Source organism: Monodelphis domestica, chromosome 1, assembly GCF_027887165.1.
Source record: "Monodelphis domestica isolate mMonDom1 chromosome 1, mMonDom1.pri, whole genome shotgun sequence".
NCBI lineage: Eukaryota > Metazoa > Chordata > Mammalia > Didelphimorphia > Didelphidae > Monodelphis > Monodelphis domestica.
Window position 1 is genome coordinate 83,566,527 of NC_077227.1, and position 19,036 is coordinate 83,585,562.

General features: G+C 36.1%; 1 protein-coding gene across 18 annotated transcripts in view; it reads left to right on the forward strand.

Annotated features, from left to right (window-relative positions):
- CPEB3 (cytoplasmic polyadenylation element binding protein 3) overlaps positions 1-19,036 on the forward strand; it is a 226,383-nt gene that overhangs the window by 137,875 nt on the left and 69,472 nt on the right. For 16 of the 18 annotated variants that reach the window (XM_007478808.3, XM_016422704.2, XM_016422730.2 and 13 more), the window contains 2 exons: positions 9,464-9,631; positions 11,705-11,794. In XM_007478808.3, the coding sequence (XP_007478870.1) occupies positions 9,464-9,631; positions 11,705-11,794 (258 nt within the window). The remainder of the gene's footprint in view (positions 1-9,463; positions 9,632-11,704; positions 11,795-19,036) is intronic. The other 2 variants (XM_056802530.1, XM_056802549.1) reach the window with 1 other exon arrangement.

Consider the following 19,036-nt stretch of genomic DNA (forward strand, 5'->3'; position numbering starts at 1 on the left):
CTGTAATCCCTTCTTAAACTTATGATGAAATATAATGAAAATACAAACAGAATAAAGACTTGGAACAAAATTTGTAAATAATAAAAATTTATTGTGAAGTTAAATTTATCTTCCTAGCCCTCTGCAGCCATAGAAGTAGATACGCTTTTCTTTAACCTTTTATTCCCAACACTAAATATTTAAAGGCTTTTGCTTTGAGTATTCATATTTTATCAAATAAAAGTTTATTTGTAATTCTCTAAATCCTATGTTTCATATGAGACATATTAACCAAGTTCCATTTTGATATGGTGATGACTCTCTTCAGAGCAGAAAACTTTATTTAAACTAACATCTAGCTCAGCAGAGAAACCAAGAGAAAAGCACCAGTTTCCTATTTATTAGTGATTTACAACATCAGATTGATTGGAGTTAGGCCTCTAGCAAGAATATATATATATATACACTACATAAAAATCAAGCACAATTTTGGGAAGAAAGCAAGGAGGAGAAGGTAAGGTCATTGGAAGATCAAAACTGGGCCACTGGAGGCCCTTATCTTGTCTAGTGCTTCTGTTGGAAAACGTATTTGGAGTGGCCATGCCTGAGAATGTGGGAAGATAGGTGTGGAACAGAATAGATATAATGGGAGCTGTTGGATTTATCTAAATAAACAAATGGAGACAGTCTGGGTTGCCTTAGCGTGGGAGGGGAGGGTATAAGATGTGAGAATCTTGCATTGATGTGTCAGGCATTCAGAAAGCAGGAAGCCTGGTCAAAGTAATGGACAGAGAGAACTATCATAATAATGCCAGGTTCCTATGGAGAAGCTGATGGTAGAGCTCCACTCAAGGAGAAATTTCCAAGAGAAATGTCAGGGAGAAGTTCTGACATTGGAGAAGGAGAAAAAGGTTCATAAACAAGGAAGATTATATAACAGGAAGAGAAAGCAGATCTTGGCAGTACACATTTGTTCCAGCTGACGTAAAGTGTTTCCTGACAAGTAGGGTGTAAAACAGATACTTCATGTCACATTTGAAATCATCTTTTCCATTAATTTTTAATATGATTTTAAGCATGTGCTCCAGGGGAATAAAAAAATTGCAACAACTGACTGCAGAGTAAGGATAGAGGCATCATGTGTATAGTAGAAAGAGTTTCAGATCTAGAGGGAATACAATACAAATGCATTATTAAAACTTAATTTTAAAATTCCAAACTTATAAAAAAAAAACCACCAAAAAAAGCATTTCCTTACAAAGGCAGGATTTTAGAAAGAGAATCCTCTTTGGAAACTCTAAATCTCCAATTCATACTGCTTACAAGAAATGGATTCTTATTCCACCTCTGATAACATTTGTATGACCCTTGGGCAAAGTAATAAACCCTCAGTTATTTTAATTGTAAAAAAAAGGGGGGGGGATTGAACTAGATAGCCTCTGAGGTCCTTTTCAGCTTTAAGTCTATGATCCTATGATCCAAATGCTTAAGAAGACTTATTAAGCTGGTCAAAATACAGGTTATGCTTCCCCCACAGACTTCAACTGTAGGCTATAATTTTAAAACTTTAGAGAGGGTAGTGATGATTTTTTTAAAAAGGAAGAAAAAAATATTACATTTAAGGTAAAATGAGCAAATTTCACCATCTAAATTTAACACAACAATTTTGTCTAATAATTTGTCAATGTATGTACCTATGAGAGATAGCATGATGTAGTAGGAATCCACCTTTGGCGGTGGGAAGACTTGGGTTTAAGTACTACTTCCTGACATATGAAAGGTAGGTAGGTGAGCTTGGAATTATGATTTAAAGTTGATGCCCCCCCAGGAAACTCTCTTAGACCTGTATGTTGCAGAGGCATTGCACGTCTGCAGGGAGAACATTTTGCTTAATGCATGTTCAATCCTGGTGAAATCACAGTTCTGGCCAAAAAATATATACACACTATATATTTTCCTTTCAAAAAGAGATCTCATGTCAAGGATATCCTGGGTCAGTCTGTTTTTATACTGTTTGCTATTTGAAAAACTATTCTTTATCAAAGTATAATTTCAGTTCTCTCACTCAGGTTTTAAAACTATCACTGAACAAGTTTTCTGCCTATTCATTTTTAAACTTCTCTATTTAACTCTATATTACAGGACAGAGAAATCACTTTACTTCTTGCTAGTTCTGGGGGCCTCTGATGCAAAAAGTTGATGCATTGGCTTGGCCTCTAGGTATTTCACATGTTTATGGATCAACTCCTTAGCTAAAGATCCACATGCCCTTGGTCTGCACTTTCATACAGATTTTTCCATTTGAAGTAGAATTTATCACTGCCCTTAAGAGTGTATTGGCTTTAATGATGATAAAGATCCTAAAATCTTTTATCTGATTAAAAGTAAACTACTATCACCATCACCTGTGGATCAAGACAGCAGAGTCTTTCCTATCTCTGCCAGAAATCTACCAAAGGTTGTAATCTTATCCAAACTCAGCTTAATATTTTTCTCTAAGGCCTACTTAGAGCAGAGATTCTTAACATGGGATCTGTGAATTTGATTTTTAGAAGTATTTTGCTATCCATATTTTGATATAATTTTTTCCTTTATAATTCTTTTTTTTTTAAGCCCTTACCTTCTATCTTGGAGTCAATACTGTGTATTGGCTCCAAGGCAGAAGAGTGGTAAGGGCTAGGCAATGAGGGTCAAGTGACTTGCCCAGGGTCACACAACTGGGTAGTGTCTGAGGTCAGATTTGAACCTAGGACCTCTTGTCTCTAGGCCTTACTCTCAATCCACTGAGCTACCCAGCTGACTCCTAAAAACATAATTTTGAGAAGGGATCCAATGGGCATTTACTAGATAGCTAAAGGCAGAGTGGTTCATTATCCCAGGAACCCCTGGAGTAGAAACTAAAGTCTTATTCCCCTCTATGGACTTCAGTTGCATGAATTGAAAAACTTCAAGTGTTAGATTTTGTGGTTTCAAAAGCTTTTATAGCACTAAATCATTTGTTTCATAGCCAGAGTTAGAAAAGATTAATGCTTTATTCCCAAGGAGCAGGGATGCTGTCCTCTAGCAGTGGAAAAATTTGACATGGGGTATAGTTCATCTTTAACTGACTGGATTTATACACTTAGTTTAATTTGACCAAACTTTATTGTCAAAGTTGTCTTAGAAACAACTTAAAAGGAACAGAAGAGTGCATATTCTGGGGGATAGGGGAAGGAGGTACTGAACTGAAGGTGAAGACAAATGTTCGGGAGAGGTAAATGTTGGAAGATGAGGTGATATTCTTCAGTTTGGAAATGAATGATTCTGGTGACCAACTGCAGAGCAAAAGAGGGAGTTCATTGTTGAACTCATTGGCAGGTAAGTCAGAAGGTACATGAACCAAGTGCAAGTGAGCTGGAGAGATGATTTACTTATATATTACACCTTATTATTATATATTATAATTCTATATTAAGGTAGAAGATTGAGAAACTGAAGGTTTTGACCCATCCCTTCAGTGTAAATTGACCTTGAACTCATCCCACATATATGCTACTCATTTTTCGTGACTGATTTTTATACTCAAATTTGCCTGTGCTGCTCCTTAAATACATGACCTCATTGTAGTAGAAAGGAATAAACAAAACCAAATGCAAGAAGGAAATCGGTGGACAAGAAGAAGCAAATGGCTGTGGCATACCAAGGATTGGGAATATGTGGCTGGTCACGTCCCCATCATGCATTAGCTGGAGAAGATGGAAAAGAAATGGAAGAGTAGTCTTAAAGAAGCCTTACGTTCAGCTGTTTGGGGAGGTTAAGGCTATTCTGTTAAGAAAGGTGGTTTTCTGGGCTAAGTGAGAAAGAAGAGAGAATAAGACAGAAAATGGAGTCTGTACTGACTACACCTTACAGGAATTTTAGTTCTCTCCTAGATGAGTCTTTAAAGTACATTGCAGAACCAGAACTAGAGAAATTCTTGTATCAAGGCAAATTTAGTGGAATATCATGGTGTGGTAGTCATAAATCTACTAATCAGTGGGGCATCTAGGTTGCTCGGTAAATAGAGCCAGGTCTGGAGATGGAAGGTCCTGGGTTCAAATTTGGTCCCATATACTTCCTACTTGTATGACTGTGGGCAAGTCACTTAACCCCAATTGCCCAGCCCTTTGCAGAGTTCTGCCTTAGAACCAATACCAAGACAGAATCTAAGACAAAGGGTTTATTTAAAAGAAAGATAGAAAATTTACTAATCAAACATCAGCTGGGTCTATTCTCCAGCAGAAATTAATACCACAGGAGTCCAAACTGAATGCTAGTTTCACAAATATTGCAGGGTTTGGGGGAAGACTATTGGCATTAACAGGACTATATATCATTGCCAGCTAACAGGAGGCCAATGTACCAACGTCTCATACAAATGAAATATACACGCTAGCTTTAGTATTATGCACTTTCTTTTATACCATCCCACTCAACTAAATTTCCTCTAGGAGCTAAGAGGAGGAGGAAAATGACAGAATCCCGTGGGACCAAAACGTAGGGTCAGTATGCTAGAAGAACAAGCGCTGGCAGACAGGAGCGCGTATCTTTAACCAGCACCATCCCCCAATTATTGTTGGCCTGGGGAAAAACTCTAGTCTGCCTCCGCTGGATACAACTCTGATAATCTATGCACGTGATACCCTCCACCAAAACCCTACTTTGATGCCTCAGAGTGGTATGAAGGTGACCTTGAGTTTTTGAAGGCTCTACTGGAGGAGCAGAAGCTCTGGCTTGTCTTGCCTATCAAGTATGGGCTTGGCAATGCACATTTAGAGAGACTTATCACCCTACCAGAAAATTAGCTACTAGGATGGGACTTTTATATGCCAAAGGATGATTTTTTTTTCACCACAGAAACCAGCATAATCTAAGGGGGGCTGTCAAATGAAAAGGGGTCTTTTGAGGTATTTGGGTACATGTGGCACAATGCTTCTGAAACTTCTTCTCTACAAACTCCCAATGATGGTACTGTTCCCTGTACTTTACCTTGTTTTTGGGAAAGGAAACATGATTTAATAAAAAAAAAAAAGCATTGGCTTCAGACTCCATTGAGACCGAGCTTTTGAATACCAGCAGTGCTATTTATTTTCTAGAGGACCCTGTGTAAGGGGCATCATCTTTCTCAGTCTCAGACTTCTTTTTAGGAAAGGGAGAATAATAAATTTTCTTCTAGGATCAATTTGAATAAAGCAGTTGGTGGATCTTAAAACACAAATGAGTGTGAAAGATGAAGCTTAGTGCCTCTCGCTACCCTGAAAGAGAAGAGCCAAAGAAGAAGGACTGGACAAGAAGTGATCACAAGCTGCCTTGAAAATGATGAAGGGGTTTGGTGTGGGAGGACAAGGTAAAGGTCTACATAGCTGAGCAAGCCCAGATTTGCCCACCAACTTTGAATACAGCTTCCCCTCCACAATCAGTAAAGAAGGATGTAATGGAAAAGACAGTTTCAGTGACTGTGTTGACTATTGCTTTGCAGTGCTTAGTAATCCTTTTAATTCATTACTCTTCCTAATTGATTTATTTCTAAATTCATTGTATATCCACTTACTGAATCAAAAAATTTGATTACATATTGAAAAAAGATCTTAAAAGCATAGCCCACTTAAGTGAAGAAATAGAACTAATAGGTTAAGTAGGTGTCCAGGAGTATATTCTGTACTTTTAAATTTTATAATATGGAAATTGAAATTTCAGAGAATGATAGGATGTTAGAACTAAAAGGAGCTATCTGTTCAGTCTTCTTAAGAATATTCATATATAAGGTTTATAAGGATCTACATTAAATATTTATTAATAATCTCTAAGGTTCCTTTTAGCTTTCTTTGATTGCAATTTGTGTAATTTTGGAGAAGTAATGTGAGTTGAAAGGCCTTTATCCATTGGTTTGGAAATCATTGTGAATTTGCACATCTTAAGTAACTTACCTCCCAGTTGGTTCTTCATTGAGTAGTTGTCCCTTTGCCAGAATCCTAGTGCAGGGTGTGCAGAAAAGGTTTTACAAGGTGGTGGAGAGAAAACTCCTCTGAGGGCCTTGGCTGAGCTCTCTTCCCTGAGCTCTTCTGAGCTTCTCTGACCTGTTTTCACCAGGGGTGGGGGTGGGGGAATGCTCAAAATAGGCTATTACATGATCATTGTGTCCTGTCTCCTGCCTCCTTCTAGCTTTTTCTCAAAATACAAGTCACACACAGTCAGAAATTTTGTTGCTGAGGTATTTTTGTCTTTTTGTTTTATGGCTCTCCTGCAAAAACTAGGGCTAGGAAAAATTCTTAGTTTTTAAAATATAATTTTATTTTTAAAATATTTTTTCATGGTTACATGATTCATGTTCTCTTCCTTCCCTCTTCACTCAACCTATTTCCATATTATTCATTTTTGAAAGAGAGAAATCTTTTAAAACCAAAACACAAGTCATATACCCATATAAACAAGTAATAAATCATATGTTTTTCTTCTGCAAAAAATTCTTATTTTTAAAAATTTAGTAGAATTTCTTACCACCACCTGTTCACTGTCTCTATATAATCCAAGAATTAAACAGAGTTGTGTGTGTAGATATACAAATCAGTAATGATTTTGTTAAATTTTTAAAAAATAAAGAAAGAAAATTTGGTTTCCATGCCTTTCTCCATAGGTAAACATGACTCACAACTATTTATCATTACAATGTAGGACCATTGTCTGGGACTAATTTAATTTAGGTAGGCTAGATCAAAGGGGAAAGCACCATGTTGTGACTTTTTTAGAATATATAATCTCTCGGGGGGGGGGGGGGGGGAGGAAGAGAGATAAGAGATAAAGAAAATATCAGAATTGGTAAAACAACATGTGTGTGCATAATTCAGGAATACACACACAGTACATGGATACATATACTTACATTTCTATTATAATATTTGGCTTACTTTTAGGGCAGAGGCTTTGGAAACTTTATTAACATCTTCTTGGGTCTAGAACTTATAGTAAGATCTTCACTCTCTTTACTAAAACACTATAGATTTCTTTTAACTCAATGGAAATTTAAGATTTTGTAAATAGTAATATACTATAAGACCAAAATACTGCAAAAACCTAAAGAGAATATATTTGCCTTTAAGAAAAAGTATGTTCACATGTAAAAGTTCTCTGGTTTTCATGACTTATGTCCAAAAAAAAAAGGAAAAAGAAAGAAAAAATGCTTAACCTTGTAGCCAGCCTATACCTAGCCAAACTGGACCTTGAAATGTAGACATAGTCTGTCACCAGGCTTGAACTTTAAATCTTTCCAGCTTACTGGGACCTGCCAGGACTTATTTTTCACTAGCATTGCCTTCAAAGCCTAGACTCATCTCCATGCTACCAGAGGGCATAAGAGTTGACATTTTGGATAAATTCAAGATTTTATAGTGGCAGACCTATAATACTGTGTATGTTGTTTTCATGATCATTAGCATGGTGGCTGTCACAATGGGTGCTTAATAAACATTTATTTATTGATTACTGATGGTATTCTCATGTTATAACCAAATTAAGAGGAAAGCTTTTGAAGGAAGCTGCTCTAATTAAAGAATTGAAAATACCTGATTTGGAAAATATGTATTTAGATAGTGATACATAATTATGTAAAATGTGTAGTCATCATTAACTAGGACACATTAGCTCCTATGTACCTTATAGAGTTAATTATGATAAAGTAATCAAATTTGGTTAGACAAATCACACAACATTTAGCACAATGCCTGGCATCGAACAGGTACTTAATAAATGCTTACTTACAGACTAATAAAAAAGAATCATAGACCTTGAAAAGCTACAGTTGTTGCATCCAAGAACTGGTCTTCAGGTCTACCTGTTACTGTGCTAGAATTTTGAGTATATGTAATTGCCTTAGGATAGTGATTACCATTATACCCCACTTATCTAGGGATCATATTTCTGGTACCTTCAACCCTTAGGAATATAGCATGAAACTTCTTGTTAATAAAGGAAAGAAAGCTGAAAGAAAGCATGAGGGGAATGAGTGTTCTAAATTCTCGTATTGTCATACTGTTATGCTTGTGGGTAGAGTATTAATAACTTTTGTAGTTCTCAAAGTAATTATCTGTTTTTTTGACCCTAGTCATTTTAAAGGAGCCAACTACATCTGGCAGACTCTCTAGGAATTTATTGGCAGCCTAGCATTAAGAGGAGGGGAGTTGCTGAAGTGTATTGAATTTAAGAATGGTTGGTCACACAGTGATGCAATGAATGAAAAGTTTAGCTCAGTGTACTCTGCTTAAAGAGGCAGTCTAGGGGTAGTTAGGTAGTTCATTGTTAGAGAGCCAGACCTGGAGACAGGAGGTCTTGGGTTCAAATGTGATCCCAGATACTTCCTGGTTGTGTGATCCTTGGAAAGTCACTTACCCCAAATTGCCTAGTCCTTACCACTTTTCTGCTTAGGAACCAATACTTAGTATCAATGCTAAGACAGAAAGTAAAAGTTAAAAAAAAAAAGACAATTGAGTATAAAAGACATTTTAGAAAGGCTTATCAAAAATGACAAAACTAAAAATGGAAGGTGGGTTCTTGTCTCTCCCTTTTCATCTGGTAAATAATTTACTGGAATCTGATAGATACCCCCAACAATGCCACATAATTGAGACATTCACTATGTGACTAAGGGACTACCAAACAAGTTATAATTACATAAAGTGTAAGTGTTCATGTACCTTGTTATTTTAGGATGCAACCACAAAAAAAATGTGGCAAGGTGTGCATTTCACAGTTTTAAAATGTTAACAGCCTTCTTCAAAAATATTGTTTTTCTCTTTCCCCCATTAGTAATTCCCATACTTCACATCTTCTTTGCAGGCACTTAATAACCCTCAAGTGGGACTGGGGGGAGAGCTCCTTTAGTTTCTTAATACTGCTCTTATCTGCCCCTTCTGGGGGGATAGGATAGTTGAGTCAAAGCTTAGTTTGTCCTAGCTCTCAGTATCCAGAGTATCAGGTAGCAGTAGTAGCTTCCCTAAGAACCAAGTCTCCAAAAAGCTTGATAAGGAGATTGAAGAGGTCTGGACAGCAAGTAAACCCTCCTCCATTTGGTTTTAGCACATTGAATTTAATGAAACAAACCATAAAAGATTTAGGACTTGTCCTTCAAGTGTGGGAAAATATCTGGAGAAAAAAGACTTTCTTGAAATTAGTTGAATTGGGGATGAGAGAGAGGAGGGTTTTGTGTGAAAGGTGAGTAAATATAGACATGCTATCAGGTGAAAGTTTGGATTTTTCCTCTGCCCTTAAGGATATAACCATCTCTGCATTTATGTAAATAAATAAAGACTAGGGAAGCTTCTGGGCACTGAATGGTTGATGGTACAAAGGCCCTGTATATTACTTACTGTGAAGAAATCAAAACCAAGAAATATTTGTCTATATTTGGGCTCCTAATTAAACACTTACCTTCCAGGAAAATATTTAACTGTAGAAACTCCCCAATTTGTTTCAGGTCGGTCTTCTCTCTTTCCCTTTGAAGATGCCTTTCTAGAGGACAGTCATGGTGACCAGTCCTTATCATCAGGCTTGAGCTCTCCAACTCGCTGTCAGAATGGTGAAAGAGTGGAACGTTATTCTAGAAAGGTGTTTGTTGGAGGCCTCCCTCCTGACATCGATGAAGGTACTGTGTGTGTGTGCGTTTTAATTAACATGCTTAAGAAAGAAGTGTTTCTTCTATTTAATGCTAGCTCTTTGAGAATAGGAATTATCTCATTCTTTGTATTTGTATTCCCAGTACCTAGCAAAGTGCCTAGTACACAGGTGATTATAAATGCTTGTTGATTGATTTAAAGAACAGACTATGCTTATTGTAGCTAATGGCCTGTTCCACAGTCACCTTAGGATATCATTTTTGGGAAAGGTTAAAAAGGTCTTATTTATGATGAGAGTAGGAATACGTCATATGTAAGCCGGAGGGTCCATGTGTATATTCTTCTCATATAGTCCTCCTTTATAGGGACTCAAAAGGCAAAAGTCCTTGGTATAGACTTCCTTTCGAGTCAAAGAAGGTTTCTTTCATCATTTAGAGATTTTTTAAATTTCAGTTATAACTTTGAGCATGCTAATGATTTCCAAGGCGTTAACTAAAAATTCAGTTATTATCTTAGACATGTTTAACATTATGTAAACATGTTTATATCTGTATATAAATTATACACATATATGTAAACATGAGGAAGAATCAAGAAGACCTTTGTTCAAGTCCCATCTCTTGACACATTAGGGCTATGTAACCTTGTGCAAATCATTTGACCTCTCAGCATCCTAAGCAACTAAAACTAAATAGGTACTGACTTACAGTGGTAGAAGAGTTTCCTCCTCTGGGAGTTCCCTATACTAAAGAAAACAAAGGTCTGACCCCAATCATATGCATGTAAACATCGGGCAAAAACAATTATTAGGATAACTAGTTGGTTGAAACGAAAAATCTTTATCCTGAAGGAATATGTTCCCGCAGATGTTTAGGTTAGTAATGGTCCTAAGTGACAACTTTCACTCTTGCCTAAAATTCAGGGTTATAAAAACAGAAAAGTGGGTGAAGATATCAGAATTGACTTAAACAAAACAGTAGGTGTCAAGGTCGGTTGTAGTAGGTCACAGCCTTACTTAAGAAAATCTTAGGAATGAACCCTTGTTGGTAGCTCCAACTTAGTTCTTAATTATTTCTAGAAAATAGAAGTTTATTTTTTGATAGTAGTAAGGAAGAAAGCAAATTAGCTTGAAACAGTAACACTAACTTGGCTGCTTTGTTAGTCATGAGCTCCTCATCACTGCTCAACATTCTACATGTTTAGGCAGAGAATGCATGACTACTCCTTGAGGATATTAATGGGGATTCACTTATGGGTAGGAATTGGACTAGAAGGTGATCTTACAATGCTAATAATGTTCTTTGAACTTAAGAGAGCTGTGTAGAACTGGAGCATCTAATTATAAAGTCCTCTTCCTAGTTTAAAAATTAATTTTAGTTCTCCCCATTGTGTTGGCTTGTTTGTTTTCCCTCCTCTAAATAGGATATTCATTTGTTGCTGAAAGAGATGTTCATTTCAAACCTGCATAAAGCCATGTTACCAAGTTATAATAATCTCCTGCCATGAGTCAAAAAAAGGATTTATCAAATTTTTCAGGATTTAAATAAATATATTTTACCTGAGGGTGAACCTATATAAACACCAGTTGTAACCACTTTATTTGCTTATCTTAACACCATTATTCATGTACCCGTTAGGGAAACACATTGTCTGCTGGCAAAAGACACAACAGAAAAAAATAAAACACAAACTTGTAGAACTAGAATGTGGATTCTAGGTAGCCATTCAGAAAGACTTAGCAACAGCACATTTTCATCTATGCACTTTTGCTCTTTTCGAAAAATAAAAAATGTTTAATACTCTTATTTTTTGAGTTTGTTTTTCTTCAGACAAAATTCCTTAGTATCAGAACTGTTTCTAGCCTTGTATACAATAAGGGAAATCTAAAGGGCAAAAATGAGATACTGAGTTTTCATACTTTTAATTGAGTTAAGAAAATACCGATTGTGCAATTTTATAGACAACCTTCAGCTCTTCTTGTTAAATAGTGTTAGAGAAATACCCTTAGGAGTGTTTTTCTTAAGCAAGGGTCTCTATTTTGCTACTTGCAATTTGAAGATTTGTACCTTCTCCCTCCTGAATCTCCTTATTTGTTTTTGTAGATGAGATTACTGCCAGCTTTCGTAGGTTTGGACCTCTTGTGGTGGACTGGCCTCACAAAGCTGAAAGCAAGTCATATTTTCCACCTAAAGGTAATAAGCTTACAATGCCTATACAACCTGTTTTTAGAACTAGTGTGACATTTCAATAAAAGGCAGCCTTTTAACTCTTGAAGTGGCTGGGATTTTTTTTTAGTCCATCATAATATGGTTGTTCACATATATAGAGAGAAAGAAGATAGAAAACCCCTTTCTCCAAGACCACCCTAGCAATTTCATAGTCTCATCCACAGGGAAGTGGAATACCATTTGGAACCAGCCTTTAGCTCTTGTTGATTTCTTACTTTTGGAATGAATGTGGGGAGGGAATGCTGAATATCTATTGATCATTGTAACCATTCCAAATCAAAGGCTAAATTCATCTTCTAGCCTAAAATCTGAGAATGACCCTGAAGTTGATCTTGGGGAGAAAACAAGGAAACTTAATGTGATTGTAACTAGCATTAACCTCAAAATGAGGAAACACTCGGCCAAGGGGTGGTGATGAAGATGGTAATTTGAGATGAGTTAATCCCATTGGGTCAGTTTATCAAAGTAAAAACTCATGCCCAACTCTTAAAATCAAACTTTTTTCCAAGTTTAATTTTTTTCCCTCTGTGTGTGTGTGTGTGTGTGTGTGTGTTGCCTTTTGTATTCATGTTGCCTTTTCTTCTTAACTTTCTCCATTCTCTCCCACATTGGACCCTTATGTTAGAGGAAAACATTTAAGAAACCAACTAATACAACCAGGAATAGTATTTACTTCATTCCACATCCAAAGTAACGTCCTCTCTACCGAGAGGAAGAAATCTTGCTTATTCTCTAAGACCAAAAGTGTTCATTACAATTAGTCAGAGTTCTGCTTCTTCATATCATTGCTTACTTTTTTGTTTTGTGTGTGTTGTGTCTTTGGTTCCGCTTTATTCACTGTATCATACCATATAAATTTCTTATGTTCATTATTTCTTATGACAAGATAATACCTGATTTATATTCTTGGACCAAGAGCTTTTGAGTTGATTTCAATAAACATCCATTCTGTTTCTTTCTCTTTTTTTGCCACTATAAATATTCTATTGCATAGAGGAAGTTTTTTGTGTTAGTGACCTCTTTGTGTTGTATGTCTAGTAATGAAATCACTGGGTAAAAAGAGTATGAATAGTGTAATGACTTCTTATATATTTCCAAACAGTGTGACTAATTCATAACTTCACCAATAGTGAATTAGTTGTAACTTTTTTTTAATTTACTTTTGCCAATTTGGATGTGAAGTTAAATTTGGTTTATTTCTTTAGAGGGTGAAATGTTTTGTTGGGAATAATAGTTTGCATTAAGCCAATGGAGCTTGATTTGGCTAATGCTGGGAGCATCATCTAGTTGTATACTTCTTACCAAATGTTTGTTGCTAAAAGTGACATCATTTAGTGGATCATCCTGAAAAAACTTGGGAGGGGAAGGTGCTATGTATTGTCAGCTCATTGGCAAAGAAAACAAGATGAGAAAACAAGCTTTAGACACAGTCACTTCAAATTTCTGCAGGTTTTTCTGCATCTTATGTGTACTTAATTGATTTTTGCTCCAGTAATATAAAATGCAATACAAAAACAAAATAATGTTTGCCCCAAATTTTGTGGCTTAACCAAGGAAAGGAAATAAAGGCAGCATCTTATTGACCTAATTGCAAGTCTAATAGCAACTTTTCTTCTCACTGTGACCCCCTTATTCTGGAACTCTAAATAATTTACTAACTGCCATCAATTTTTAACCTACTTCTGTAGAATTTCCCAATCTAAAAGTCAAACAAAAAACTAGCTGTGTTATTCAGCAAAGGTTAAGCCAATCTCTTGCCTATGTAGTAAGAAGGACCTTGAGAATGATCTTCTTTGGTGGAAATAAGAGGAAATGTAGTTATCTTACTGTGATGACATGGAAGTGGCTTTCAGAAGACTTTAGTAGAGAGCTATTATTACTACTTTTAACTAGAAAAAACTACCCTCCCCTTATCTTTTATAGCCTACGGTACAGGGTAAGCAAAGTCCAGAAAAGAACTATTAAAACTGTCACTCCCATCATATTTAAATCCTTACTTTGCTGAAAGGTAGAAACCTACCATTCTCAATCCATTTTATTTCCCTTTGCAAACTTTTTGTCAGATTGGCCTTTTGCTATTTACTGCATGCAAAATTCTGTCATCTGCCTCAGTCTCTTTGCATAGCCATCTTGCCTTGTCTGGAATGTGCACTCTATAACCTTTGCACAATTATAATGCTGCCTTCAAGCCTTTCTGAATTTCAACCTCCTTTCCAATTGCTAGAACTTGTTCCCTCTTGAAATTACATTGTATCCTTTTCATTTTCACTTTGTATTATGTGTACATATAAATTGCAATTGTACAGGACCACATAAACTCCTTTGGGGTCATGAGTGCTTCTTTTTCGTTTCTGTATCCCTGGTACCTCACTCAGTCCCCAGAATAAAGACAATAAACGTTTGAATAGAATATTGAATGTGTCTAATTAGTTCATCTTGAACAATTCAATCTTATTTATAACTCGTTTCTGGCGTTTTAGTGATCAGTGATTCTTCTGTGGGTGTACTTTTCTTTAGGCAGAGTTGAAAAAGATCCAATGTTTTTCTTAGTACATTTCAGGTTCATGAAAAAATAGGGCGTGTGATCTTAGATCTAGAGGCAACCTTGAAGGTAACCTAGTCCAATGACCTCTTTTTACAGGTTTGGCTGAGCTAATGTAGCTGGTAAATAACCAGAGAGAGAGCTGCTTTTGGGGGATGGATTGGATTAGATGGCTTCTTTCAGTTCTAAAAGTCTGATTATAGAGTTAGCATATTTTGGCCTTCTTAAAATATTTGAATAAACTACGATCTAGTCTTTTAATCTTGAGGTAGCATTAACTAGGCAACTTTCCAACAGGAGGGTTGCTGAAGGGTTTATGGTTCTATTTGTGATAGGCTTTTTTGAAGACCAGAAATAATGGTTTGTGTGTTTAAAAATGGGTAATGTGAATATAGCCAAAAAGGAAGGAAGAATTTTTGTTCAGGGCAGAGATTATTTTCTCCATAGTCTGAAAAAAATGGAAGGACATTTGGAATTAAATCACTGAAAGTTCTAAAGAAACAAAAGTGCCATATTGATGGGTTGAATACATTTTAAAAATCAATTTCATATTTCTTACCTCTGAGTCTCCTAAGCTTTGTGACCTTGAGAAAATAACTCTATATTATTGTTCTTCAGTTTCTACCTTTGTAAAATAGAATCATCTTCTGGGAACACTGTAAAGATTGAAGTTTTAGAGCTGGAAGGGACTGGAGAGGCCATTTGGTGAAAGTCTTTCATTTTATAGATGAGGAAATGGAAATCCAGAGAATCCACCTTGGACTTAAATTATCCAAGTTCTTATAAGTAGAAAGTGTCATAGATAATATTTGAACCCAGGTCCTTTGATTCACAGGTCAGCCATCACTTTCTCCTGTACCACTGCTGCTGAATATAGTTAAGGTACTTTGCAAATGTTAAAACACTTTTAAATGTTAGCTGTCTTGTTTGATACGAATGTAGCTATTATTTTTTAAAGTTTAATGAATAAGGACAATGAAAGAGATTATATGGAATTTAATCTTTTCAAAAATGAGTTCATGGGTCTTTTTTCAGTGATGATTAAAAATGTAATGCTTTGAAAATGTGTCATTAGTGTTGTCATTTTGAATAACTGTTAAGATTCAGTTGTATCTGATCTTCCTTGTGTATTCCAATACATTGTTGTGGTTTAGTCATTTTCAATCACGTTCAACCCTTTGTAACCCCTGGAATGGCTTGTCATTTCCTTTTCCAGATTATTTTTACAAATGAGAAAACTGAGAAAAAATAAGGTTAAGTGACTTGCCCAGGGTCACACAGTTAATAAAGATAAGGCTGGATTTGAACTTGTCTTCCCGACCTGAGGCCTGGCACTCCATCTATTGTACCAACTCACCATCCCAATAAATGGTCAGGCACTCAGATATTTGTTAGTTGATTAAGTAATTAATATAATTGCAGGCAAATTTGTCTTTATTCAGAATGCTTTCTGAATACACATTCTACCCATTCTTTAAGATATAACTCAAGTTTCTTTCTTTGTAACAAAATTTCCCCGACAATTTTAGTTTCTTTCCTTGACTCAGTTTATATTCATGTTTGTATTATTACATGATACTTTCCTAGATACTGGCTTTTTCTCTAAATTGTCTATTATATAATTTAGAATTCTATGTACTGTGGGGTTCATTGACCATCTCATGTGTATCTTGGCTCCCCAAAATAAACTCCTTTTGAATATTGATACCTTAAAGTGCCAGACATAATGACAGTCATGTAAATTAGTAACTGGAGAAAAAAAGTCCTTGGTTAGTTGATATAGGAGTGAAACTCAAGAAAAGATGGTAGACCTTTTTCTCTCATGCTTATACATTTCCTCCTTTGCTTACATTATTTTTTTCTCTGTTACCTTAGCGAATAGAGAGGTATCTCCTGTCATATGGTCCTCTTTTGTGTCTTTAAATTGGAAAACGATCCCCTGGATAAAGAAGAGGTGGCAGAAAATATGGTTAAGGTCCTGCCATCATGGAAAAAAATTTAAATTAATATTCCTATCATTTGATGATAAAATGGAACCTATGTCTTGCCAAAACATTGAAGTTTAGCCATTTAGTCCTGGACTTTACTAAAGTAAAATTGCATATATTGGCATATTCCAGGAGACTATATGTGTCTCAAATATACCCCAAATCTCTTATGATTCTGTAATTTTCTTTAATCATTATTGAATTTAACCAGGAAGAAGGGATGATGAGACATTGCAAAGAGTCACATCATAGTGAACACAGTTTATACAGTGTTTATTATTGAATGATCACTTGTACAGGGGGCATCAGGCAATAGAGGGAGAAGTAATTACAGATTGCCAGTTATTATCATTGAAAAGATAAGACCCAGGAGTGAAAGTTAGCTAATGCTGTGAGATAGTATATGAGAATTGCCAAACGGATAGTACAAAGAGTAAGTTCCCCAAGATCTTAAAAGAAGAAACATGACACTAGGCTGGAATGATTTAAGGAAGGTTCATGGAAGAGGTGGACTCCACCCCACTTTTAAAGTTTGGGAAGAATATGATAAGTAAAAAGGAAGATAGGAGGAGGTCCATTTTATAGGACACATACTAAGGTTGACTTCATTTGAAGCATGTTTGTTTAAGGGGAACAATGACATGGATAAGCCTGTATGGAATCAAGGAGTTCTATTAGGGAATAGTGGGAAAGAAGGTAGGTTTGAGTTGTGTCTCATGCATAGCATTCTTTCCTGTCTCCATGCTTTTTGCTATAGCTCTCCCCCATGTTTAGAATACATTCTCCTCTTTAGTTTAGCCTCATTGAATCTCTTCCTTCTGCATAAAGTTTTCTTAATTCCCCAACTGCCTTGGGTGTTCTATCACCCAACAACAACTTCAGTCATTGGTGCCCCCCCCCCACCTACCTTGTATTTATTTTGTATTCTGTGTGGGCTGATATATGTACATGTTGTTTCCACTGATAGAAAGGAGTCCAGAGAGTTAGAATGATTCTGAGGTTGCACATGTGGTGACTAGATAAGTGATGTGCTCTTAACAGAAATAGTAGAAGGAATGTTATTTGTAGTCAGAGGGCCTGGCTTAGGATCCTGCCTTGTTTTAAAATTTCTGTCTCTTTGGATTCAGACAAGTTACTTAATATTTCTGAACTTTTTGCCTAATATAGAAATTGAAGAAGAACAACTAGAAGACTTCTGAACTTCCTACCTTCTCTGAATCTTTGATTCTCTGATTTTTTTAAGCTTTTTGAGAAAGGTACTAATTGACATATTGAAGAAAGTAGTATTTTGGAAAAATCATCTAATAGAGTTTTTAAGATGGAGAAGAGACTAGAGACTGTAAAAGCTAATCTAAAGATCCTCAAAATAACCCAGATATGAGGTTATATGGGCAATAATCAAAGTAGGGGCAACAAGAATGAAAAATAAGGGATATGTGGCAGAAACATAGAGGGAGAATCCATTGGTCTTGGCAATTAACTAAATGTCAGGAAAAATTGGAGGAATCAATTCTCATTCACTGGAAGAATGAGAACAGCTTTAGGGCTTAGTCTAGATAGAGCTAGTGAGCCTTTGGACAAAAAGCAAGTTTTGTCCAAGAGATGCTAACTTGAAGTTGTTTGCATAGAGGTGGTGTTAAAATACAGGTTTGGATAAGCTTTTGAGGGAGAGAGCAAAGACCAAAGCCTCAATTTTGAGGAATTCCAACAGTGAAGGGGTGGAAGGAAGCCTATAAAGGAGACATGTGAGAGGAAAACCAGAGGCAGCACCACCTCTTGTCAGGAAGATCTGAGCTTGAGGCATCTTTCAGACATTTACTATATATATATATATATATATATATATATATATATAATTCTGAGCCAGTTATTTGACCCATCTGAACCTTAGTTTCTTAACCCATAAAATGGGGATAATATCATCTGACTCATGAGGTTTTGTGAAGATCAAATGAGTTATATGCAAAGAGCCTTGTAAACCTTAAAATGCTCTATAATGAATGCTATTGTTATGCTATACAGGCCAAGGGAAGGGAGGGTTTCTGAGGGACTGTGGTTAGTAATGGCCATTACCACAGAGATATCAAAGGGGATGAAGGCTAGATAAAGACACAGCCATTGGATCTGATGATGAGGAAATTCTTGACCTCTGAGCATGCAATTTCAGAAGAGTAACAGGAATAGAATCCAGACAGAATTTAGTCAATGTTCATTTTTCCAGGACAGGAAAAAAACAAACAGCAGTAGACTGTTCTTGTTCACAATACTACCCAGTGCCAAAAACTGTGGGAATTTTCCTTACCTCTTGTGTATTGGGCCAGCCTGACTTCAGTTCCAGTGTGACTTTGCTCTCAAGTTTCCCAAGGCAAAATTACCCTTGGACTGTCATTTAACCAGGTGAATTAAGATATAATTAAATTCAGGGAAAGAAGGAGTAGGGACAAAGTCTACAAGCATTGGAATTGATGGCCAAGATCCAACTTGAGCATTTGAGCTCTTGGTAATAAAATATACCATGACTAGAGGAATGGAGTGGAGGAAGAATTAAGTTTAGGCAAGGTATGGTGGAACAAGATACTACCAGAGAAACAGTATAGGGACAATTTTACTTGTTGTGAGCAATTTCTAGCCTCACCTTAATTCTAGACGTGGAAAATTAGGATAGAGAGAAATAGT